The 26,587-nt window shown below is 43.0% G+C and overlaps 1 protein-coding gene across 5 annotated transcripts in view; it reads right to left on the reverse strand.

Annotated features, from left to right (window-relative positions):
• The window catches only part of ASB5 (ankyrin repeat and SOCS box containing 5), a 114,457-nt gene that overhangs the window by 14,406 nt on the left and 73,464 nt on the right, over positions 1–26,587 (reverse strand). For all 5 annotated transcript variants that reach the window (XM_033942855.1, XM_033942838.1, XM_033942870.1 and 2 more), the window contains one exon: positions 21,332–21,523. In XM_033942855.1, the coding sequence (XP_033798746.1) occupies positions 21,332–21,523 (192 nt within the window). The remainder of the gene's footprint in view (positions 1–21,331; positions 21,524–26,587) is intronic.

Genomic DNA, 26,587 nt, shown 5'->3' on the forward strand with positions numbered 1-26,587 from the left:
TAGAATCTCCTCATAGGGAAGTCGTCGCATCCATTTTATCATTTTTGTCACCCTTCTCTGTACCTTTTCTGATTCTGTTACATCTTTTATGAGATACGGTGACCAGAATTGCACATAGTATTTGAGGAGTGGCTGTGCCATAAATCGATACAAGGGCATTATAACATTTTCATCTTTGTTTTCCATTCCTTTCCTGATAATTCCTAACATTCTATTTGTTTTCTTAGCTGCCGCTGCACATTGAGCTAAGGGTTTCAATGTATCAACAATAATTTATTATTTATATAGTGCTACCAGTCGCATACAGTGCTGTACATTGTACATGGAAGAGACGGTCCCTGCTCAGAAGAGTTAACAGAGGGGGCTAACGGTGGTAGGGGACTATTAAGGGAATGACAGACAGATATGATAGTTAAGTCAGTATTTAAACGCAGCTTCAAATAAGTGGGTTTAGTCTGGCTTTGAATACCACCAGAGAAGGAGCCTGATGGAGTGAGCCAGGCAGGTTGTTCCAAGCAAGTGGCACAGCAAGGTAGATGGGACAGAGATGGGAGTTGGTAGTAGAGGAGAAGGGTAGAGAGTGCAGGGACTTGTCTGATGAGCGGAGTTCCCAGAGGGGACTATAGGGAATAACAAGAAAGGAGAGATATTGAGGAGCTACAGAGCGAGTAATAATAATAATAATAATAATAACTTTATTCTTGTATCCCGCAATACCATGGAAGTTCAATGCGGTTAACAATAGAAGAGACTGTACATTTACAAAGATGATACATATTACAGTGTTATTACATTTACAAAGATGTTACATAAATAGCAGTAATAAAAAGGCATATACTAAAGAAGAGACTGTACGTATACAGCGATGTTCCATGTTAAAGCGGTGGTACATTTACAGTGATGTTAAATATGAGGCTATGGAAAGGCAGGGCAATTAGATAAAACAGAGCTTGAGAAAGAGAGGCCATAGTGGCTTGGGAGGGGGGCGTAGTCAGAGGGAATGGAGGCATGTCGAGGTCAGGAGGGTGCAGGGAAGGGGGGAAGGCAGCGTTAGCGGAATTTGTCGAAGAGGTAGGTTTTTAGTGACTTCCTGAACAGGTGGTAGGGTGGAGAGTTGGAGATGAGGGCGGTAAGGCAATTGTTCCATTTGCCCGCTTGGAATGCTAGGGTTCTATCAGTGAATCTCTTGTAGAGGCAGCCTTTTAGGGAGGGAAAGGTGAATAGGTGGGCGTTTCGTGTGCGAGAGGGGCCTGCTATTTCAAGGTGCTCAGACAAGTAGATTGGGGAAGATCCTGTTAGAGTTTTGAAACAGAGGCAGGCGAACTTAAAGATGATCCTTGCCTCTACTGGGAGCCAATGGAGTTTGGTGTAGTAGGGGCTAACATGGTCGTATTTTTTGAGATCATAGATGAGGCGGACGGCCGCATTTTGGACTGTTCTAAGACGTTTGATGGTATTTTTATAGGATCCCAGGTAAATAATGTTGCAGTAGTCTAATATGCTTAATACCAGAGATTGGACGAGTAGACGGAAGGCTTGGTGGTCGAAGTAACGTTTGATGGTGCGCAGTTTCCAGAGGGTACAGAAACATTTTTTCACCTGGGCACTGGTATGGTCATCGAAGGTTAGAGTACACTTGAACGTCAGTAAAAGAGTTTGAATCGTATGCAGAAATGGATCAGGAGCCAGTGAAGTGACCTGAAGAGAGGAGTAATGTGGGTATAACAACCCTGGCGGAATACGAGGAGCGCAGCAGTGATCTAAACAGATTGAAGTGAAGAGATATGGTGTAGTGGTAGATGAATGAGAAGCACATTGCAATAATCCAGATGAGAGGTGAGAAGGGCGTGAATGAGGGTTTTGGCAGCGTGTTCAGCAAGGAAAGGATGGATTTCAGCAATATTATAGAGAAAGAAATAAGATTTGGCAATCTGCTGGATATGAGAGGACAAGAGTGACGAATCAAAGATGACCCCGAGGTTGCGAGCCGACAAGACAGGGAGGATGAGGGTATTATCCACCGCTATAGAGAACGGGGCAAGGGGAGAGGTGGGTTTAGGAGTAAAGTTAAGGAGTTCAGTCTTGGTCATGTTTAATTTTAGATGGTGGCGAGACATCCAAGTAGCAACATCAGAAAGGTAGGCGGAGACTCGGGCCTGGATTCCCATAGAAATTTCAGGTGTGGAGAGGTAGATTTGTGAGTCATCAGCGTGTTCAGCAAGGAAAGGATGGATTTCAGCAATATTATAGAGAAAGAAACAAGATTTGGCAATCTGTTGGATATGAGAGGACAAGAGTGACGAATCAAAGATGACCCCGAGGTTGCGAGCCGACAAGACAGGGAGGATGAGGGTATTATCCACCGCTATAGAGAACGGGGCAAGGGGAGAGGTGGGTTTAGGAGTAAAGTTAAGGAGTTCAGTCTTGGTCATGTTTAATTTTAGATGGTGGCGAGACATCCAAGTAGCAACATCAGAAAGGTAGGCGGAGACTCGGGCCTGGATTCCCATAGAAATTTCAGGTGTGGAGAGGTAGATTTGTGAGTCATCAGCTTAGAGGTAGTACTGAAACCCATGGGATGAAATTAAAGCAAAGAGATAAGAAATGTAGATGAAGAAAAGAAGAGGTCTCAGGACAGATCCCTGAGGTATATCAACCAATAGTGGAGAGGCAGCAGAGGAGGATCCTCTAGAGCTTATGCTAAAGGTGCAAAGGGAAGAAACTCATGAAATAACCGAGCCCTGAAACTCAAGCAAGGAGAGCGTTTCAATGAGTAGGTAGTGATCTTTGGCAGTGTTTCTCAACTTCTTCAAGCCAAGTATCTCCCAAGTCTAACAAACATCAACCGAGTACCCCCGCACAAGCTCTACCCCAGACCTGCACAAGCTCTGCCCCTGGTCTGCCCAAGCTCCGCCCCGACCCCACCCCCCCATAATAAGAACATAAGAACATAAGCAGTGTCTCCGCTGGGTCAGACCATAGGTCCATCCTGCCCAGCAGTCCGCTCCCGCGGCGGCCCAGGTCACGACCTGTCTAAATCACCAGAAGGGGCCCCCATGCCACCTCGGTTTCCTAATTGAGTCCTATCTTCCCATCAACGTCCTAGCCCTCCGGTCTTGCACCTGCACGACCTGGTTGGGTTTCTACATTTATTTTCAGGTTAGCTTTCTCAGTATCCCATGATCCCTTTATCCCTCAGGAATCCATCCAGTCTCTGTTTGAATCCCTGTACCGTACTCTGCCTGATCACTTCCTCCGGTAGCGCATTCCAAGTGTCCACGACCCTCTGGGTGAAAAAAAAACTTCCTTGCATTCGTTTTGAACCTATCTCCCTTCAGTTTCTCCGAGTGCCCCCTCGTACCTGTTGTCCCCTTCAGCCTGAAGAATCTGTCCCTATCCACCCTCTCTATGCCCCTCATGATCTTGAAGGTCTCTATCATATCACCCCTGAGCCTCCTTTTTTCCAGAGAGAAGAGCCCCAGCCTATCCAACCTCTCAGCATATGGGTAGTGTTCCAGCCCTCTTACCAGTTTCGTTGCTCTCCTTTGGACTCTCTCAAGTACCTCCATGTCTTTCTTGAGGTACGGCGACCAATATTGAACGCAGTATTCCAGATGCGGACGCACCATCGCTCGATACAGTGGCATGATGACTTCCCGCGTCCTGGTAGTTATGCCCCTCTATATGATGCCCAGCATCCTGTTGGCTTTTTTTGAGGCCACTGCGCACTGTGCAGATGGCTTCAGTGATGCATCCACCAGCACACCCAAGTCTCTCTCAAGATTGCTTTCTCCCAACAATGCCCCCCCCAATTTGTAGTTGAACAACGGGTTCTTTTTCCCTATATGCATGACCTTGCATTTTTCCACGTTAAAGCGCATTTGCCATTTGTTTGCCCAGTCTTCCAGCTTGTCTCGGTCCCTTTGCAGGTCCTCACACTCCTCCCTGGAGTTAACTCTGCCGCACAGTTTCGTATCGTCTGCAAATTTTATAACCTCGCACTTTGCCTCCTTTTCCAGGTCATTGATAAATATGTTGAAGAGTAACGGCCCCAGCACCGATCCCTGTGGCACACCGCTCGTGACTCCCCGCCAGTCAGAATATTGGCCCTTTACTCCGACCCTCTGCAGTCTACCCGACAACCAGCGCTCGATCCATCTGTGCACATCCCCTCCCACCCCGTGATTCCACAGTTTCCTAAGCAGCCTTTCATGTGGTACCTTGTCGAAAGCCTTTTGAAAATCGAGGTAAATGATGTCGATGGGTTCCCCATTGTCCACCCGACTGCTTATTCCCTCAAAGAAGTACAGAAGGTTCGTTAGGCACGACCTTCCCTTACAGAATCCGTGCTGGCTTGTTCTCAGTAGGCCATTTCTCTCAATGTGCTCGCAAATGCCGTCCTTTATCATAGCTTCCACCATCTTCCCTATAATTGAAGTCTAATAGTACTAATTGTAGTGCAATTTCTTACATTCATTTTTCATATACACACAATATAATCTTATTAATACAAAATAACCACAAAATTAAAACACACAAAGCACACTGTATACAGAGAAAATGTTAATTATCATTTATATTCTTTTTTTTTTTCAAAGAGGTCAAGGCAGATGACTTTAAAATATGCAATGTCACCTCAGTAACAACTATTGAAAAATAGACAAATATAGTGTAAAATATAGAAAGCAGATATAAATTCTCAAAACTGACACATTTTGAACACCTTTGTTTTCTGGTGATTTCATGAGTCTCTGGTTGCATTTTCTTCTGACTGTGCATCCCATATTTCTTTCTTTCTGCTTCCTGCATGCTTCCTCTCCTCCGGACCTCATTCTCTTCCCCAACCAACATCTCTCTCTGTCCCTCCATAAGTCCAACTTTTCTTCCTCACTCCTCCACCCTCATTGCCAACATGTCTCCCTCTCTCTCACTGTCCATCTGTCTTTCTCTCATTCCCTCCCTTGCTGCAAAGTGAGTGGGAGAGAGAGAGAAATATCCATGGTGCATCTCTCCCACCCACCCCACCTCCTACTGCTACATCCAACATTTCTCTCTCTCTCTCATGCCCCAGATCATGTGCAGCATTTTTCACCACTGCCCACCAGCCCCATGCCCATTTCTCCTTCTATCACCCCTCTCCAGAACTGAGGACTGATCTAATTTATTGAAATTTTTTCTATTACCTTCATTATTGTTTTCTATTATATTCTTTTAAACTTTGTTAACCGGCTCGAGTCTTTGCTGGAATGATCCGGTATATAAGATGGAAATTAGATTAGATTAGATGCCACATCTTCCCTCCATCACTATGTCCAACATTCCTCCCCTTTGCATCCCTTTCAATATGTCCCTTTGTTCCCTCTCCACCACCATATCCAACATTTCTCCCTCTCATCCTTCTCTTCCCCTTGCATCTCTATCTCTATCCTCTCTCTCGATGCCCAACAGTTTTCCTCTTTCTTCCTTTCCCCATGTGCACCATCTCTTTCCCTCTTAAATACTCATGTTCAACAATTCTCCCAAGTTAGTGCTTCCTTCCTTCCTCCCTTCTGTGTCCCTTGTTCTTGCCCCCTCCCTTCCTTTTGTGTTCCGAGTTCGTGCACCTCCTTCCTTCCTTCTGTGTCCTGAGTTTGTGCCCACCTCCCTTCCAGCCTTTGTCCCAAATCCCCCCTTCTTTTCTCCCTTTGTCCCACAATCATGTACCCTCTCTCCCTTACTTATTACAACGCACTCGCTCCTTTCAGGGCTGTCCAGTTGGGCTGCTCCTTCCTGCCTTCAGCAGCACAGGGATGCATCGCAGGCAGTGGCTTTTACATGTTGCACATGGCTGACCCACAAGTCTTCCATCTGACCTCAGTGAGAAGACTTCCGGGTTAGTCATGTGCAGAGTGTAAAAGCCGCTGCCTGCGACGTGTCCCTTTGTGGCTGAAGGCCAGAAGGAGCAAACTTGGATTTCCCGCTGACCTGGAAGGCTTCCCTCTGACGTCAGCTCTAACATCAGAGGGAAGCCTTTTTGGGTCTGCTTCAGCAGAAGGGGGGATGCAGGAAGGAGGGTAGGGGATCCACAGCGGTGGTGTTCTGGTGGAGGGGAGCAGACATGGCAAGGAGGGCATGGGATTCCTGGCAGCAGCAATTAAGGAGGAAGGGAAGTAGGAGACCCACGCAGTGCTGTGTACTCCCAACAAGTAGCTCATGTACCCTTAAGGGTACATGTACCACTTGTTGAGAAATTCTGATCTAAGGTGCATCCTTAACAATGACACCTAGATCCTTTTCCTAGGCAGTGACTCATAACATGGAACTGAGCAGTAGTGGCTCGTGGCCAGTAGGGGGTGATGTCTATGGGACGGTAATGGAATGGATGTCAGGATATGATAGTGCAGTATTTTTGTAGAGTTTTTCTACAAAAGGGCATGTTTTTCGTATGATTCTGGGTAACTCTAGTCAGATACAAGCATATGTGATAGTTAAGACCATGTCCAATAGAAGCGTATGAAAAACTGGTGAATAAAAATCTGAATATGGAGGTAGCCAAGGCCAGAAAAACACACTATAGATTAATATTAAGGGAAAGTATAATAATACTAGTCTTATAGCTCGTTACATTAACGGGTGCTAGAATATATGTGTGTGTGTCTCTCTTTATTTCTTTCTCTCTCTCTCTCTCCTTAGCCGCTTTCTTTCTTTCTGTCTTTCTTTTTCCTTGGCTGTCCATCACCACCCTTTGCCTGCTCCCCCTGTCCATTCTCCCTTCCTTTTATCTCCCCTGTGTCCACCACCACCCCTTCACAGGTCTCCTTATGCAGCAGCAGCCCTTCTCCCTTTGTTTTACCTCCCCCCTGTCCAGCAGCACCTTCCTTCTCCCCCTATCCAACATTAGGCCTCCGTTCATTTTTCTTCACCCCCCCGTCCATCAGCACCTCTTTCCTTCTCCCCCTGTCCAGCAGTAGGCAACCCTTCCTTTTTCTCCCCCCCCTCCTTCTTATCCCTATGATACACTTACCTTGCTCTGCCCGTGATCAGAGGCTCCCGACAGCCGCCCAGTTGCACCCATTGGAAAAGTTCCCTCTGCGGCATCCCGCACCCCTCCTGACGCAACTCCCGCTGTCCCGCACCTGCCCCTGTGTCTTTCTTCTTGTCTTTGTGTCCCTTCCTCCATCTGTATGTCCAAAGCAGCATTTTCTCCCCCCACACCAGTTCCCTGTGCACCTGCCCCTGTGTCTTTCTTCTTGTCTTTCTGTGTCCCTTCCTCCCTCTGTCTGTCTGTCCAAAGCAGCATTCCCTCCCCCCACACCAGTTCCCTGTGCCTGCATTAGCGTTTCCTCTACCCTCTTTCCCTTCCCACAGTCGCGACTACAAACGCGGGCCTGAGTCCTTTCCCTTCCCGCGGGCCCGACTACACATGGTGATTCAAGCAGCATGTCAGCACTCTTCACACGCTGCTTCGGGCCCTTCTACTGCCCTGATTTGCTCCGGACATGCCAGAGTAAATCAGTGCAGTAGAAGGGCCCGAAGCAGCATGTGAAGAGTGCTGACACGCTGCTTAAATTGCCAGTCGAGCTCGCGGTAAGGGAAGAGGGGGGGCGGCAAATGAGTCGGGTCCCGGACAGCGGAAAGTTGCTGTGCTCCTCGGTGGGGGCGCTGAGTGGCCGCAATCCCTCTCCTCCCAGACCCCCCCACCCCTCCGGAGGAACGGAGATCGATTTGCCGCCATTTTGAAGATCATTCTGCCCTGCTCCTTGCCTTAGTATATTTTTAAGTTGAAAGACACGGCGGCGAAGGCTCCTCTCAAGATCCCCGACTGCATTGGACTTCCGACGCAGGTGGGGATCCTGAGAGGAGCCGCTGCCTGGTCTTTCAACTTAAAAATATAGTAAGGCAAGGAGCAGGGCAGAGCGAAGAACATTGATTCCCATAAGATCATCCGCCTCGGGGGAGACAAACGTCGCGTCCGACATCAGCTTTGGGGGAGGAGAGAGGACTTCAGGCAAGGAGCAGGGCAGATCAAAAAAACAGCACGGGCCGACAGCTGCTGTGTCCAACATCCGTCTCGGGGGAGGACAGAGAGAGAGTGTTTCTGGCGCACTCCTATCTGAGATGCTGTACATCTCATGGAAAACGGACCCACGCGATGGAACTGCGCATGCGCGGCCTAGCGTTTTATTATATTAGATTCTTTTTATGTACTTTGCTATTAGGCTAGATCATAAAGGAAATCAGGATATACATGGACTCCATTTTGTTCTCTGTCTTTTCTGTATCTGCCTGATTGTACTCCATTTTGTGTTCAGCCTGTGTCCTTTGTTCAGAGTTTCCCGCTTCTAAGCATCGTGGTTCTAATTGATACCAGATGTACCTCAGGCTGGTTAGAAAGAGTATATCAGATTATATATCCCAATCTGAGATATAACATGCAATAAATATGAATGAAATACGAGTTATGAATCAAGTTATGAATGTTTGGGGCCCCTGAATGTGTGGTATGAATGGATTTGTAGTACTTAAAATGCAAGGGTTTAAAAAAAGAACATCTGGAAATGGTTAAGTTAGAATCAGAGATCTGTAGCAGTCTAGCAGGGAAAGGGGGAAAACAGCCCCTCCTTTCCTCTAAGACTGACCAATTTTCAGCACCCTGTTAACAATTGTAGATTCTCTTAAATATTGGATATGTTATAAAATGTTAATGTATATTCAGAAATGAATGTAAACAAAACAAATGTAATTTCTGAAACTTTTAAACGTAGAGGAATTTTCTTTGTCTAACTTTAAACACCACCTCTGTTAATTTTGATTGGCTGACAGCCAATGATGTCACACTGAGCCAAAGGTATATAATGGGGTGCTTCGAAGTATTGAGCTGAGTTCGTTATCAGAAGGCCAGCATTTTGGCAACTATAACGACCTCCCACTAACGCAACTGTTAACGCAACTATGCTTTATTCTTTTGAGTTTCATAATGGAAACATAAAAACAATAACTAAATAAATAATTATGTTTTGGTAAAACCTTGCGTTAGTGTCATTTTCCATGTTTTTTGTTATTTTTCACACCTTGAGTGAAAGCTAGCAGCTTAATTGGCAAATGCAGCTTTATGAGTGCGCAGGCGTCCAATACCCATGTTCAGAACCCTGCATCACGTTACTATAAAATAATATTAAATATTGAACTAAGGCCAGTACTGGGCAGACATGCACGGTCTGTGTCTGTATATGGCCGTTTCGGGGAGGATGGGCTGGAGAGGGCTTCAATGGCTGGGAGGGTGTAGATGGGCTGGAGAAGGTTTTGACGGAGATTTCGGCAGTTGGAACCCAAGCACAGTACCAGGTAGAGCTTTGGTTTCTTGCCCAGAAATAGCTAAGAAGAAAAAATTAAAAAAATTTAAATTGAATCAGGTTGGGCAGACTGGATGGACCATTCGGGTCTTTATCTGCCGCCATCTACTATGTTACGTAGCTATAGTTCAGATTCCTCTTTCCCACATACATCACTTTGCACTTGCTCACATTAAACGTTATCTGCCATTTTGATGCCCAGTTTCACAAGGTCCTCTTGCAATTTTTCATAATGTCCTTGTGATTTAACAGCTTTGTGTTATCAGCAAATTGAATTATCTCGCTAGTTATTCCCATCTCTAGATCATTTAAAAAATTGTTAAAAAGCAGCAGTCCCAGCCCAGACTCCTGGGGAACTCCACTATTTACCCTTCTCCATTGAGAATATTGACCATTTAAACCTACTTTCTGTTTTCTGTCTTTCAACCAGTTTTTAATCCATAATAGGACATTACCTCCTATCCCATGACTCTCTAATTTCCTCAGAAGTCTTTTGTGAAGTACTTTGTCAAATGCCTTTTAAAAATCCAAATATTCATATCAACTGGCTCACCTTTATCCAAATTTTCATTTACCCCTTCAAAGAAATTGGTGCGGCAAGATTTCCCTTGATTAAATCCATGTTCACTTTCTCTCATTAATTTATGCTTATGCATATGTTGTAAAACCAAACAAATAAGACTGTGGAAACTCAATGTACTCGGATCTTTGGTTGTAATTTATTCAAAATGTTCTTGATAAGAGCATGATAAATGTTCTTGACAGAGTTCAATAAAAACTCTGTCCACATTTATCAAAAGAGGACCCAACACGCCTTCCTCAGGGATCCAAGATGACTCGGTATACAAAAGTAGTAAAACGGTCTTTGATAGATGTGGAAAAAATATTGAAATCCAGAAATAAATAAGCCAAAATGCTGAGCATGAAATATGTATATGTTGTGTCATTTTGTTCTTTATAATAGTTTCTACCATTTTGCCCAGCACTGACATCAGACTCACCAGTCTATAATTTTCTGGATCACCTATGGAACCCTTTTTAAAAATTGGCATCACATTAGCCACTCTCCAGTCTTCCGGTACTATGCTGCATTTTAAGGAACAATGTTTAAAGATAACCACAGAAGATTTAAAGTGAGTAGTTTTTCTAGATTTGTGATTATATTGTAAGTCACTTTCACAAATCTGCCCCTAGATGTATTCTCCCATCATGTTCTCATTATATTGTTCTTGGTAGCGGTGTTCAAAATCCAGTATATTCTGTTGGAAGCACTCATTTTGCTCCTCTGAGTATGCTCCCATATTCTCCTTGAATGGCTCAAGATGAGCATCAAGGACATGGCCTTTGAAAAACATCCTACAGCCTTTTTTACTGTAATTCATCACCAAATTCTCAACCAACTCCACTTAGTTTTTGGCCTTGTGATTACCCAGGAAGCCCCAAACCACAGCAACAAAGCTGTTCCAAGCTGCTTTCTCTTTCCTAGTTTGCTTCTTGGGAAATTCCTTGCACTCCTAGATCTTGTTTATCTGTGGTCCAACAAAGACACAGCTTTGGTCATTGTCTCACAGTTTAGGGAAGATATCTTGAAGGTACTTGAAGGCTGCCAACTCCTTATCTACAGCTCTAAAAAATTATTTTATTTGGCCCGATTTGATGTGCAGTGGTAGCATTAGCACCTTCTGGAGGTCAACCAATGGTTCTCATTTTACGTTGTTTCTCCCCACAGAAAATTTGGTCCACTGTGGCCAGTCCCATCATTGGTAGTGCGCCTTTATGACCCTGCTGTCCCAAAGGCAAAGATAGCAGCGAAACTTAGTAAAACCACCTTGGAGACCTATTAGGAATGCTACCAGTTTCAAGTCTTTGATGACCTCCCAATCATATTCATCATACTTCAAGGTGCTTCATAAGGTTTTGATGTTGTTATAATCCTCTCTGAGGTGCACTGAGTGAGCCAATGGAAGAGACAGGTACTTGTTCCTGATATGAAGCAGCACAGCTTTGATGCTCCTGGATGAGCTATCGATGAAGAGATGTCACTTTTTCAGGTTACAAGTGATTCTAATTACCTTAAACAGACCGGTTACATTGTGGCAGAAGCAGGGCCCATCTTGATGGGTGAAGAAAGTGGAAAAGCTTGGTGGCACTTCCTCTGATCTGCGGCTTTCACACTTTAAGTTCCACTGCTTGAGCCTAGATGTCAAAAGCTTGGCATTGGACTTGGTGAGACTAAGATCTCTGATTAAGTCGTTGAGGTCTTTTTGGTTTGGATAGTATGGGTTTTTCTCATCACCTATACCACTGATATTGTAAACTGGATCTACAATGTCTCCCTCACTCTCTGACTTGCTGCTCTCTTCTGAAGGCAGCTGTTCTCTATCTGGGGGAATAGGTATGGGGAGCTTAGGCTGAATGAAGGAATCTTGAGATATGTGATTGCAGATGCACACATGCCAGTTCGACGTTTGGAAGGGTCAACCATGCAGACGTAGCAGTTGCTTGAGTGGTCAGTGGGTTCCCACCAAATTCTTGGGATAGCAAACTTAATGGCTCTAATTTCCCTTCTGTACCATCCTGTAGAAGAGCAAAATGAAACTGTAGTAATGAAAACAAATTTATTTCACCTATGACTAATGTGTATGAGATTCTCACAATATATTTCATATTGAAATATATTGAAAATATATTGAAATATATTGAAAATTTTAAAATTTAAATATTTTTAAAAATTAAACATTCTAAGAAATTGTATAGCAGAAAATTCCACCATCCTAGTGAGAAACAAAATCGTCTTACTTTATAGAATTTTTTGGTAGTGCTCGCATGTGAAGTGAGGTGCCCAAAGTTTGTCTTGATCCCCAATAGGCATGTCAAAATATGCCTTGTAGGCATCGCACATCTTAGCAGATGCTTCTATGAAGTACTTTTTCCCTCTTGTCTTGATAAATTGGCCGCATACATAGCAAAATGTATCTGCCAGAAGTTTGCAGCCTCTGGATGCCATCTAAAACAATGCAGATATGTTACCACTTAGGCAACTGAAACTGAATTGAGCTGGTGAGCTTAAGATCTCCATAGTTATACTGTACTACTATTTATATTGATAGAAAGTTACTCCAAGGCAGTGTTTCTCAACTCGGTCCCAGAGTACCCCCTTGCCAGTCAGTTTTTCAGGATATCCACAATGAATATACATGAAAGAAATTTGCATATAATGGAAACAGTGTATGCAAATCGAGTTTATACATATTCATTCTGTAAATGGGGTCTAAATTATATCTATAATAATAAAACGCTAAGCGCGCATGCACACTCTTAAGCCATGTTTCCTGATATCTGATCTGTCGGGCTGTGGCCAGCAAGAGTGTGCATGCGCGCTTAGTACGTCACCAGGACTCCAGCTGGGACCGCAACCAGCCGCCGATACGAGAAAGTGAGGGTCAGAGCTGCTAAGAAGATCACGCGCCGCAACCCCAACCCCCTCCCCCTCTCCCTCCCGTTTCACTCTCGCGCGCAACAGCTCCGGCTCTTTCCCACCCTCCAGACTTGCCGTGGGGGCCACAGCAATGGACACCTCCGGCCGGCCACGGGGCTTTCCTTCAGTCCAGTCCTCCAGGACGCACGGAGCAGCGGCTACCGGGAGGAGGGCTTTGAGGCAGGCGGCTGTCGGCGGAGGGCAGACGCAGGGCCAGGCTATTTCAAGCCCACTGTCAGCGCCTGCAGGCCGCGGTGTCAGAACATAAACTCCCTAGCCAGTGCCACACGTTTGGAGAGAGGTTCACATCAAAGACCTCACTAATACTGCTAGGGCTGGAGACTGCAGTGTGACAGCCCTTCCCCAGCAGAGATCATATAACAGAACCTCTCCTGGTATAGCAGACCCCTTCACAGAATAAATCAGTAGAACATCCCTTTCCTCTGGTATAGATCAGTATAGTACATCCCTCCCCACAGAATAGATTAGTAGAACATTCCTTTCATCTGGTATAGATCAGTATAGCAGACTCCTCCCCAGAACAGATCAGTAAATCATTCCTCTCCCTTGGTATAGATCTGTAGAACAGCCCTCTCCCCTGGTATAGATCAATATAACAACCCCCTCCCTTAAGTATTGCAGACCCCTCCCCAAAATAAATCAATATTAAGAGCTCTTTCCCCTGAGATTTAAAATTTTATATTCAAAATACACTACGTCCTCCTGTTTATTAGATTCTTGAGCAGCGGCTGACAGAAGGAGTCGGTTTCGGACGTGCGCGGCAGTGTAGAGTGGCGGCTGCCAGGATGAAGCCTTCACAGAGCGGCGCTGGCGGCCCTCCTTCAAGGCAGCACAGCTATAGCACTCAGGTTGTACATAGGATAGGGGGGAAAAAACCGAAGGGACTGGGGGAGCAGGAAGAGGTGCTAATGGACAGGGGGGAGGTAAAACAAACATAGGATAGGGGGGGGGAAAAAAAGAAGGGAGACCTACTGCTGGACAGGGGGAGCAGGAAGAGGTGCTGATGGACAGGGGGGGAAAAGGGAAGGGAGGCCTACTGCTGGACAGGGGGTGCAGGAAGAGGTGCTGATGGACAGGGGGGAGGTAAAACAAAGGGAGAAGGGCTGCTGCTGGATAAGGGGAGCAGTGAAGGGGTGGTGGTTGACAAAGGGGAGGTAAAAGGAAGGGAGAATTGACAGGGGGAGTACGCAAGGAGTGGTGATGGACAGCCAAAAGAAAGACAGAAATACAGAAAGCGGCTAAGGAGACAGAGAGAGAAAGAAATAGACAGACACACACACATATATTCTAGCACCCGTTAATGTAATGGGCTATAAAGCTAGTATATATATAATAAGATCATAAAGCTTTAATAAGATCATAATAGTGAGACAAGATATAGGCGTATATATATATATATATATATATGCCTATATCTTGTCTCACTATTATGATCTTATTAAAGCTCATAATTGAAGCTAATATACTGGTGCCTAACTTAGGCGTCTTTTAAAGAATTTCCCTGTTAATGCCTAAAACTGTATTCAAGTACTCGGTCATTTCTCCCTATCTGCCCCAGTGAGCTCACAATCTATTTAACGTACCTGGGCAATATTATTAACATCCTGAATAGAACAATAGGACAATCATGAGGCAGTTCTGTTACACAAGAAGTTGACTTGGATCAAAAAATGACAGAATAATGAGAATAGTATTCTGATTGGACCATGTCGGAATCTGTTGATCCTCACTATAAAGATATTGAGAGTGGTTTTTGGAAAGGAATTTATCTCTGCAGGTCCAGGTTAATTCTATGGTCCAGAAAGTTTTTTCAAGATGTGGATGTGGAAACTCCGCTCCATTCGTGCTTATTATGTGGAATCTCAGTTTAGATTACTGATTTAGGCCTTAATCTTGAGCATATTGGATTACCGTAGCATCATTTATTTAGCTTGTCCACAGAAGCTTTTGAAACACTTGCAGTCGACCCAAAATACAGTTAATATTTTCTTTGAAGAAACAGGACTATATCTTTCTTTATAATTATAAGCTCCACTGAAAGCCCGAGTAAAATTTTAATTTGGTTGCTTTCTCCTTAAAGTATTGAATGCTCAGGTTCCTGACTACCTCTTGTCTCATTTTATTTTTGTAGTTTCTACTTATGCTACCAGAAATGTTAATCCATTTGTGTACCCCTCTATTAGGGGAAGAATATGATTAAGATCTGTTGAGAGTTTACTTTCCTTTCAAGTAGTTCGCCTGGGGTCTGAGTTCTCTCCATTGATTGATTGATTTAAGACACTTGTAGCCCGCATATCAACCATCTAAGCAGATAACAATGATACATACATAATTAAAACAAAACATTAGTAACATACATAATTAAAACAAAAGATTTCTCATTCTTCTTCTTACATGTGTTTTTAGGTATTCTGAGAAAACATATTTCATATGTTTTTTTGTTGTATAATGTATTTTGTATTTTTACTCGGGTACAATTCTTCTTGTATGATTTGTAATTTCTTGATTAGGGTCAGTCTCTGTGTGTAAACCACATTGAACTGTAAGGCATGTATAGTTTATAAATTATTATGGTATGTTATGATATACACTAGTATTTAAATTGATAACACATTTATAAAGCAAGCACAAATAAAAACTGACACCTACTATGACCAATTCTTCATAAACAATAATTTTTTCTTCTATCCTGGGTTAAATGAGAAACAGAGAATATCTGGAAGTTCTCTCCCAAAAAGGTTGTGTTGATTGATTACAAGCACATTCACAAAAGAGCCTCTGTATCTTATAAAAAGACAAATGACACCAGAAGAATAGCCCTTTGTGAAATTTTCCCTTGAGTATATTCCAAAATAGTATAGACATTTAAATTAGCAACTGTGTCTCTCTCTATAGAGGTTGGATCAGACTCGGCAATAACCTTTCTTGGAACATCTGCACCTGAATGCCTTTAATTTGAGTAATAGAAGCTTCCAGATCATTCAACACACTCTTACATATCCAAACATTTTTTCAAAGTCTTAGAAGAAGCAGAATTCACTAAGGAAGCATTGACAAATGTTGCACAAATCTTGTGGAACACCTCCAATGTTGTCTATATCGATTCTAATGTTATTTCCTAAGGATTAATCAGCAGTGGAAATGACACCCCATCCATGAGGAATGAATTTCTTAATGAAAACAAAGTACCATCATTAGTCAAACCTCCAGATGTAGAAGAATCTTCTACCACCAAGAAATCCAGAGTAGTTCCTTCTGGATAAGGCATTTCAAAGCCACACTCTTAAATCATCTATCCATAGCCATAGGTATAGGCCTACCACAGTTGGAGATACTGGGGGACTCTTTGGCTCAGAATGCATTAATGCCTGTGGTCACCAAAGGAAAAAAGATTTTTGGGCTGAGCAAAATATTACCCTCCCAATCAAGGCTCTTCTCTACCCATTCAACATGGAAGTGCCTTATAGAGGCATAGGTTACCTATAGAGTAGGAGTCTCTGGCATCAGAGGAAGAGAACCCCTAAGTTTCACTTTGTATTTCACTAAACAGGAAAATTGCTATAAAGATAAAGTAAAAAAAAGAAATCGCAAGAGAGCTTCAAGCAGCATTTCCTAAAAGGCAGCCATTTTGCTCCCCTTATTTTTCATATTTTATGAAGTAAATTTCCACCCGATATTCAGCACTATTTAATTGGCAAGGAATGGTCCTGTCTGATTAAAAGACACTTAGCTAACTAACAGCCACTATTCAGTGGGAGATCATTGGCGATCTCTGTGGAATATTCATGCTTAGCGGCTAAAACCTATCTGCTATATAGCACAATATTGAATGCTGACCGGCCAAGTTTAGAGGCCAAACTGAGCCATGCAAATAAAAGGTCTATGTTTGGCTCCAATAAACGTAACTAGTTGTTGCTCAATATTGATTTAGCCGGCTAAATTTAGGCTGTCCAAAAATAAATAGGAAATATTCAGTGCCAGACAATGGAAACTACTACTACTACTACTACTTATTTCTTTAGCAATGTATGTTAAAACATTAAAGAGAAAGTCCCTGCTCAGTAGAGCTTACAATCTAATCAAACAGACAAACAGGACAAGTAGGGGGTTAGGGAGTTTCTCAGATATGGGTAATATACAAGCGAGTGGGGATTAGGAGTTAAATGTAGCCTCGAAAAGATGGGCTTTTAGTCTGGATTTGAATGCTGTCAAGGACAGAGCTTGACATACTGACTCAGGCAGTCTGTTCCAGGTTTATGGTGCAGCAAGGGAGAAGGAAAGCAGTCTGGAGGAGTAGGTCACAGTAGAAGAGAAAGGTACAGATAAGAGAGACTTGTTCGACGAACAGAGTTCCTGGGGAGGAGTAAAGGGAGAGATATTGAGGAGCTGCAAAGTGAATGTACTTGGAAGTCAATAGGAGAAATTTGAACTGTATGTGGATATGGATAGGAAATCAATGAAATGACTTGAGAGGAATGATGTGGGCACAGTAACTCTGGTGGAATACAAGTCATGCAGCAGAATTTTGAATGTATTGAAGGGGAGAGAGATGGTTATGTGAAAGACCTGTGAGAAGCAAGTTGCAGTAGCCTAGGCGAGAGATGATAAGGGTGTGGATAAGGGTTTTGGTAGCGTGCTCAGAGAGGAAGGGTCAGATTTTGGAGATATTATAGAGAAAGAAACAACAGGTTTTGGCGGTCTGTTGGATTTGTAGAGAGATAAAGAGAGAGAGATAGAAGTCAAAGATGACCCCGAGGTTGTGAGCTGGTGAGACAGGAAGGATGCGAGTGTTATCCACTAAGATAGAGAGAAGAGATAGGTTTAGGTGAAGGATAAGTAGCTCAGTCTTGGTCATATTCAGTTTTAAGTGGCAGTGTGATATCCAGGCAGCGATGTTGGACAAGCAGGCTGAGACTTGGGTCTAGTTTTCTATAGAGATTTCTGCTGTAGATAAATAGATCTGGGAGTCATCAGCATAGAGCTGATATTGAAAACCATGGGAGGAGATTAGAGCACCAAGGGAATGAGTATAGATGGAGAAAAGAAGAGGTCCTAGGATTGAGCCCTGGAGTACCCCAATTGATAGTAAGACAGCAGTGGAGGAGGATCTACCACTGCATACACTAAGGGGTAGATTCTATAAATGGTGCCCTGATTGTCCTACCCCTGTCTAACTAGCCAATCGGGATGCACGCTTTCTAAAAAAAAAATTCTGAGGCAGGCCATCTACACTGCAGGTGTCTGTTGCGGATGCAGGGAGACATGTCGGGTCACTTAAGCTCACCCAAGGCGGATTGCGGGTGTGGTTTCATCCGGAAGTGGCCCTAAGCATCTCCCTAGGGCTATGACAGATGCTTGAAATGTAGGCCATCAAAATGATGGCTTACATTTCAAACTAAATCATCTAAGGTGAAACTGTTAGTTCACCCTTTCAACCTTGTATCCAAAGGAAAGTGTAACGTTTGTTTTCAAACCCTCAGAGACGCCACCAGAAGATCACATCATCATATCCTCTGGCTTTACGCACCTGATCCTCATCGGGTCAATATATAGTGTGTGTGCTTCTCTAATTTTTGTCTATTTTTGACTTTTTTAATTTTAGTTTATTCTAAAACAATAAATAGTATTAAAGAGTATTGTTATGTACTTAGCTTCACTGGTGGTTGTTGGTTAGCAAGGGATTAAAGAGCTAACCAACAACCACCAGTGAAGCTAAGTACATAACAATACTCTTTAATACTATTTATTGTTTTAGAATAAACTAAAATTAAAAAAAGTCAAAAATAGACAAAAATTAGAGAAGCACACACACTATATATTGACCCGATGAGGATCAGGTGCATAAAGCCAGAGGATATGATGATGTGATCTTCTGGTGGCGTCTCTGAGGGTTTGAAAACAAACGTTACACTTTCCTTTGGATACAAGGTTGAAAGGGTGAACTAACAGTTTCACCTTAGATGATTTAGTGATATTGCCTTGTAAAAATAACAAACCTGTATACTAGCCAGATATATCAATTACATTTCAAACTGACATAGCCACTAAGCTAATCGCAGCAAGAAAATCCTCCTGCCATGATCAGCTGAGCAGACGTGACAGGGAACTACCTCCCTTCCCCCCCACAAAGTCCCCTGGCTGGAGGGATACCCAGTCCCTCCTGCCCCCCCCCAAAAAAAAAAAAGCATCCAGGCAGGAGGGATGCCCACTCCCTCCTGCCCACGAACCCCCTCCCAGTTGAAGATCGGCAGGAGGGGCATCCCTCCTGCTGGTCTTCAACCGGGTGGGGGAGCAGAAGGAGTAGGCATCCCTCTTGCCTGGCTGCTTCGGAAATGGTTCGGGGACAGAAGGGAATAGGCATCCCTCCTGCCCAGATGCTTTGGAAGGGTTCAGGGATTCAGCGGCAGGAGGGAGTGGGCATCTCTCCTACTGGGGGACTTTGTGTGTGTGGGGGGGTGTTCCCTGCTGCAACCACTCAGCTGATCGTGGCAGGGAGATTTTCTTCCCATGATCAGCTGATGGCAAGGGATCCCATTGTGATTCTCTAACAGGCACCTGTGGCATGGGCACTGGTTAGAGAATTGGGGCAGCTGCTGAGACCTGCGTACTATACAGAATCTGCCTCTAAAGGTGCAATGTGAGAGATAAGAAGAGAACCAGATATCCAAGTGAGCACAGTGTGTCAAGGAAAAGGTGGTAGTCTATGGTGTCAAAAGAAGCAGACAGATCGAGAAGGATGAGGATAGAGTAGAGGCTTTTGGATCTGGCGAGGAACAGGCCATTGGAAACTTTAGCAAAGGCTGTTTCTGTAGAGTGCAGGGGCAAAAGCCTGATTGGAGTTGGTTCATATATAGCTAGGGATGACAAAAATTCAAGGCAACGGCAGTGAACAGCACATTCAAGTAGCTTGGATAAGAAGGGGAGGAGCAACATGGGACGATAGTTGGAAGGGCAGGTGGGGTCCAATCAAGTGTTTTTGAGAAGTAGTGTAATAATGGCATATTTGAAGACATTGGGAATAGCTGCAGTGGAAAGTGATAGATTGAGGATGTGACGGATGAAAGGGGTGGCAGTAAGAGAGATGTTGTTGAGTAGACAGGTGGGAATTGGATCAGAGGAACAGGTAGTGAGTTTGGAAGAGTAAAGAAAATGTACAGGTTCCTCTTCAGTGATTTCAGGAAAAGAAGAAAAGGTGGCAGGGGCCAGAGGAGGGTTGACAGAGTGGTCTGAGAGAGGGAGAGCTGGATGTGGCTTGGTTGAGAACTTAAGGTTAATCTCGTGAATCTTGTGTCATAGAAGTATTTAGCCAAAGTCGGGGGGAGGGAGAATGATGGAGGGGCTGAAGGTGAGGGCACTTTGAGTACTGAGTTCAGTGTAGCAAAGAGAAGGCAAGGGTTGGAGTTAAGAGAGTTAGTCAAATGGTGTAGTAGTCTTGTTTGGGAAGTGAAACAGCAGACAGGAAGGAGGTCAGGAAGAATTAAAAATATATGAAGTAATGAATGTGGTATTTAAGCCAAAGATATTCAACAAATCTGGCACAGGAATGTAAATAGCGGATTTTAGAGGTCAGCTAGGGCTGGGGTTTGGCGCACCTTACAGAACAAGGGGTGGGGGGAGTGAGGTTATCTAGAACAGAGGAGAGAATGCTAGGAGATAGTTTATGGACTTGTGTAGCATAGTGTTTGAGAGGAGGGGTGAGACAGCGGTGGAGAGTGTACAAGGGTCAATAGCCTGAAGATTCCGTAATGTATTGGTGGAGATTAGCTGGGTCGGGGGTGGGGGGGTGATGAATTGTGAAAGTTATCAGATGATGGTCAGAGAGGGGAAGAATTGTGGCCTGGCATTGAATATCTGCAGTCAGCTTCAACCACAGGGGTTAGTCAGCCTTCTTCCCACAATCTGAATATCAGCCCCTTTTGGTTTTATCTATACTAGTGGTTATTAAACCTGTCCTCAGGAACCCCCATCCAGTTGGGGTTTCAAGATATCCCTAATGAATATGCAAGAGGCAGATTAGCATATAATAGAGGTGACAGGCATGTAAATCTGCCTCATGCATATTCATTAGGGATATCTTGAAACCCCAACTGGATGGGGGTCCCCGAGGACAGTTTTAAGAACCACTTAATCTACACTTTAACTATACTGTACTATTTATAGTGCTTATTCCTATTATTTTATATCATTTGTTTATGAAACAAGCTTGAATTTCTAACATGTTATATACTACATTTCAAAAGTTCAGAAAAATCAATTGCATCTGGAAAGTATATGTAGAAATTATCTTTGATATTTTATTTATGCTTTTTAATTCATATCATAACATGTAATTAAATTATTCGAGAACATACCTTATGCACAAATAGTTTAGGAGAAATAGAAAAAGCCACATGGAGAATAGTGCCACCTCCAGCAGAAGCATCACAGAGTAGCTGCAAAGTTTGACTGATCCATTTTTATTGAACATTATTCCCTTGCAGTAAATGAATATCCACCTTACCTTCATACAGAAGCAATAGTCGTTCCACCAAGCTACTCGGAGTAGCTACTTCAACCGGTCGCCTGTAATCTGTGTTTTTGGCATTAATATCAGCCCCAAAGTCGAGCAGTAAATTTATAATCTCTGTGCTGGTCTGCTGAGCAGCAGCATGTAGCGGAGTGTCTAAATGCCTGCCCTTTTGTACATTTGCACCTGCAGCATAAAATGTAGATAAATAAATGCTAAGATGATGCTAAGCTTTCAGGATGAATGGAAAAAATGGCATCTTATACAAAACCCAGAGCGATCAATGTTCAAACTATTTGTCCAACTTACTTAGAAACATAGAAAATGATGGTAGATAAAGTCCATATGGCCCATCCATATCATCTATTTCCTCCTACACCTAAGAGATCCCACATGCCTGCTCCTTGCTTTCTTGAACTCAGACACAGTCCTTGTCTCCACCGGTAGTTTGTTCCATGCATCTACCACCCTTTTTGTAAAGAAGCATTTCCTTAGACTGAATACTTGAATATTAAATTCCTACCCACTTCCACCCTACACATTGCGTAAATTTTGCCCATTAAAATTTATCCCGATTAAAAGAGTGATGATTGTGACATGGTTTAGCTTTACACCCGAACAGGAGATACTACCACCTTAAGGTAGAGCAAAGAAAAACAACAAAGGGGGAGACCTGTGGTGCTCAGACTTTTTATTCACTCAAGACTCAGCATGTACGTGTTTTGGCCGTGAGGCCTGTCTCAGGGGTCTTTTCCTTAATGTAAAATACTGTTTATAATTGCCCTGTTATAATATACAAACAATATCTAATTTAACGATGAGTGATTCAATAAAATGACTTAAAAAAAACCCAAGCCACTGTGTGCAGGGACAGTTATTTCTCTCCACTCAATCAAAAGCGAATGGGCTGCTTTGCGGCCTTCCCTGCTGGGGCTTTCCCTCTACTCGTTCAGAGTGCTGCCGCTGCTGCTGTTTTTGGAGGCCTCGGAGTGGAAGTATGTCGGTCTCACGGTGGGAGGGTCAGCAGGGTTCTGCTGCAAAGGGGAATGGGAGGGAGGGATAGAAAGATGTTGCACAAGAGGATGGGTGAGAGGGTCAGTATAGAAAGATGCTACACAAGGGGATGGGTGAGAGGGGAGGAAAGATGCTGCACTGGGGGGGATGAAAGTGCTGCCGCCGACAAATTGGGCAGCACTAGTGTCAGGGATGGAGTCGGGGAGTGCCTGGGACATTCGGGAGGGGCTTCAGGGGTTGATCTTAACTAGGGCTTATTTTTGGGGAGGGCTTATATTAGGAGGACCTTTAAAAATCATGCTAGGGCTTATTTTGAACTTGCGGGTATTGAATTTTCCGAAATTAAATTTTGGTTACACCTATTGATGCCTTAAAGAGATATCTAAAAGAGATTTTAAAAATTTCTACAGATCTGGTACCACTGATTAACAAAATATATTACTTGCCGAGAAAATTGGAAAATTTTCCTTCTAAAGAAATAGACTTAATTTAACTGGAATACTTGAAACATCTCAGGAAGAAATTCAGTATCGAGGCACTTTACTTGTCTCATTTGTGTTCGAGCAGTACTTAAATATGATAATGAAAAACCTTCTTTCGTTTCTCCCAGAGTTTATTTCTAGGAGGAAAGATATGGATTTTCCCCGATGTTACTAAATCCACTCAAGAGAAGAGAAGAGAAAGTTATTCCTGAGTATGAGGGAGGAAACAATAAAAATGGGTGCTACTTTTTTACTTAGCTATCCCTGTAAGTGTTTAGTTAAACATGCTGGAATTAGATATGTTTATTTTGTGCCAGAGCAACTTCGTAGCTTTCTGGATGCAAAAAAGTTAACTCCGATGGACCACTGGTCTGACCCAGCAGCAGCTGTTCTTAAGTTCTTATATATAAAAGGGCTGTTATAGAAAAATTTGAACTGGATAAAATCACGTTAAGCTTTTTTCTGTTGGTAATTAAATAAGTATTGTTAGAGACTACCTTATTGCTTAACACTCTTGCTCTCCAAGGCATCATAGTGGTGTAAGAAAGAGTGAATATTTTGTTTCCAGATTATACTGCATAATTTCTTAAGTTGTCTGATATTGTCTTTTTATTTGATTTTCTTATTCATTATTATGCAACATATGTTTGTTTTTCCTTATTATTCCTCTGATTTTCTGTAACAAGAGGATTCTTGTGTTTGTAATTGGAAATTATACATAAATAATAATAAAAAAAGAAATAATAAAAGATCACATCTAACCAAATTCTGTGGACTTTGTTAAAGAAATTTAGTTTTATCTGTATTTATCTTCTAGTTTACAGACTGTTACCCAATGCTCCACAATGTCAAGAACTAACTTTAATATGTACATTCCAATCCATATTATTACAGACAGGCAGAAGAATACTGATATCATCTACAAAGACATTACTAGATATACGAGCCAGTACATTACCCAAAGACTGTATCTTCTTTTCTTCTACACTAAGAAAATCATTTTATAAGGATCTACGACCCGGATTCTGTAAACAGCGCCTACAAAAATGGCTGGCACTGTTAACAGAATCGCGGCTACCGGTACCTAAGAAAAAACAGGTTACATTTCCAGTGCCTAAGATTTACAGAGAATCATGAATAGCGGCACCTAAGGTAATTTCCACCTATTGGTTTTAAAAGTATTTCCCTGTAACTTAATTGAGTGTCCCCTATTCTTTGTAATTTTTGACAGAGTGAAAAATCGATTCCACTTAGAAACATAGAGTATGACAGCAGAAAAGAGCCGGCGGCCCACTCAGGAATCCTCCCTCCCTCGAGAATCCGTGTTTTAAGCATTTCTCTGGAGCGACCCCACCTGTCTGTCCCATCGTCCCTTGAAGTCGCGTGTGGTACTGGCCTCGATTACTTGACGTGAAACACCATTCCATCGATCGATTACACTTTCTGTGAAGAAGTATTTCCTGGTATCCCCATGAAATCTTCTCCCCCGAGTTTTAGCGGATGCCCTCTTGTCGCCGTGGGACCCATAAGAAAAAAGATTTCTTCCTCCACCTTAATGCGGCCCATGATGTATTTGAATGTTTCTATCATGTCTCCCCTTTCTCTGCGCTCTTCGAAAGAATATAAGCGCAGCCTGCTCAAACATTCTTCATATGGGAGATCTTTAAGTCCTGAGACCATCCTGGTGGCCATTCGCTGAATCGACTCCATTCTCTTCACATCCTTTTGATAATGTGGCCTCCAAAACTGAACACAGTACTCCAGGTGAGGTCTCACCATGGATCTGTACAACGACAGTATAACTTCAGGTTTTCGGTTAATAAAGCTCCTTTTGATGCAACCCAGCATTTGTCTAGCCTTTGCTGAAGCTTTCTCCACCTGATTGGCAGCTTTCATATCTTCCCGGATGATTACTCCTAAGTCCCATTCTGCTACAGTTCTTGTTAGATTTTCACCATTCAGTGTGTACGTTTTGCATGGATTTCCGCTACCAAGGTGCATCACCTTACATTTTTTGGCATTAAAATTCAGTTGCCAAGTACTGGACCATTGTTCCAGTAAAAGTAGGTCCTGCTCCATAGTGTCGGGCACGGTTGCACTGTTGGGTTCTGCTGCGCTGCTCACGACATTGCATAGTTTAGCGTCATCGGCGAATAATGTAATTTTGCCTTGAAGTCCTTGAGGCAGATCCCTTACAAAGATAATAAATAGTATTGGGCCCAAGACCGAGCCCTGCGGCATTCCACTGGTCACATTCGACGTTTTTGAGGGAATACCGTTTACCATCACCCTTTGAAGTCTGCCGCTAAGCCAGTCTTATACCTATGCAGTCAGTGTTTCTCCTAGGCCCATTGTGTTCATCTTGTTTAATAACCTTCGGTGTGGGACACTATCAAAAGCCTACCTGAAGTCTAAATACACGATGTCAAGGGATTCTCTCCCATCCAGTTTTTTTGTTACTCAGTCAAAGAAGTTTATCAGATTGGATTGACAAGACCTTCCCTTCGTAAAGCCATGCTGGTGGGGATCCCTTAGTCCTTCATCATCCAGAATCGGGTCCAATCTGTTTTTGATCAACATTTCCATAAGTTTACATACTATTGATGTGAGACTCACCGGTCTGTAATTTTCGGCTTCTGCCCTGCATCCCTTTTTGTGGAGCGGAATAACATTGACAGTTTTCCAGTCCAAGAGAACTTTTCCCTTACTTGTACCTGTTCTACTTCCGTCAGGATTATGTAGACTTCAATCATATCTTCCCTCAGCTGTCTCTTTTCTAAGCTGAAGAGCCCAAACCTTTTTATCTTTCCTCATACCTTAGGTGCCACTAAACGCCATGCTGTAGGTGCAATTATGGTGCTTACTTTATTTTAAATGAGTTTTTAATTGGATTTTAATGACATGGTCAATTTCCATGCTGATTAAAGCTAATTAAGGTAATTAAGTTAGGTGTTTCTAGGCGTGATCTAAGCGCCTAACTTACAGCACTGTTCACAGAATATGGCCCCTATATGTATAAATAGTAACACATATAGGACTAGATTCTATACATGGTGCCTAAAAAATTAGCACTGAGAAAAATAGTATGTTTTTGCTATTCTATATACAGTGCTCATAGATGCCATTTTTAGAATAGCGCTTGGCAGTAGGAACTGTGCCTAACTTTAGGCGCAGCCATTTATACCAACTGAAACGTGGCGTAAATCCTCGTGCCTAATTAGATGTGGATCCATTTTATTCTATAACAGCACATGTAAATTGCAGGAGCACCCCTGATCCACCCATGACTCTCCCATGGCCTGTGTCTAAGTATATGTATATAAATTTTAATTCCAATTAGCACCAATAATTGCTTGTTAGGATCCCAATTATGGGCACTAATTGGCTTATTATTCAAATAAATTGTTTGTGCAATTTTAGCGCCTTTTATAGAATTAGGCTGATAGGGGTCCTTTTACTAAAGGTTAGCTAATTTGTAATCTGTATTGAAATAGTTACCCACTGATAAAGTGGCTAGGCAGATGTCTCAAAAATGTTTTAAGTGAATACACACAAAATACTGGTGAGTCTTACATGGACGAAGTTGTTGGTCGCTGTATGTTTTAAAAAAAGGCCAGGGGCCTGGCTGAAATTCTCTTCTTTCCTCGCTTTTTGAGTTTGCTTGCCTTTAAGATAACGTGACAGGACTTGAGGAAGTTTCATGTATACCAGTGATTAACCGTCTTGGACAACTATGAGGATATGGCTGTATTTT

The sequence above is a fragment of the Geotrypetes seraphini genome, chromosome 1 (genome assembly GCF_902459505.1).
Source record: "Geotrypetes seraphini chromosome 1, aGeoSer1.1, whole genome shotgun sequence".
Lineage (NCBI taxonomy): Eukaryota > Metazoa > Chordata > Amphibia > Gymnophiona > Dermophiidae > Geotrypetes > Geotrypetes seraphini.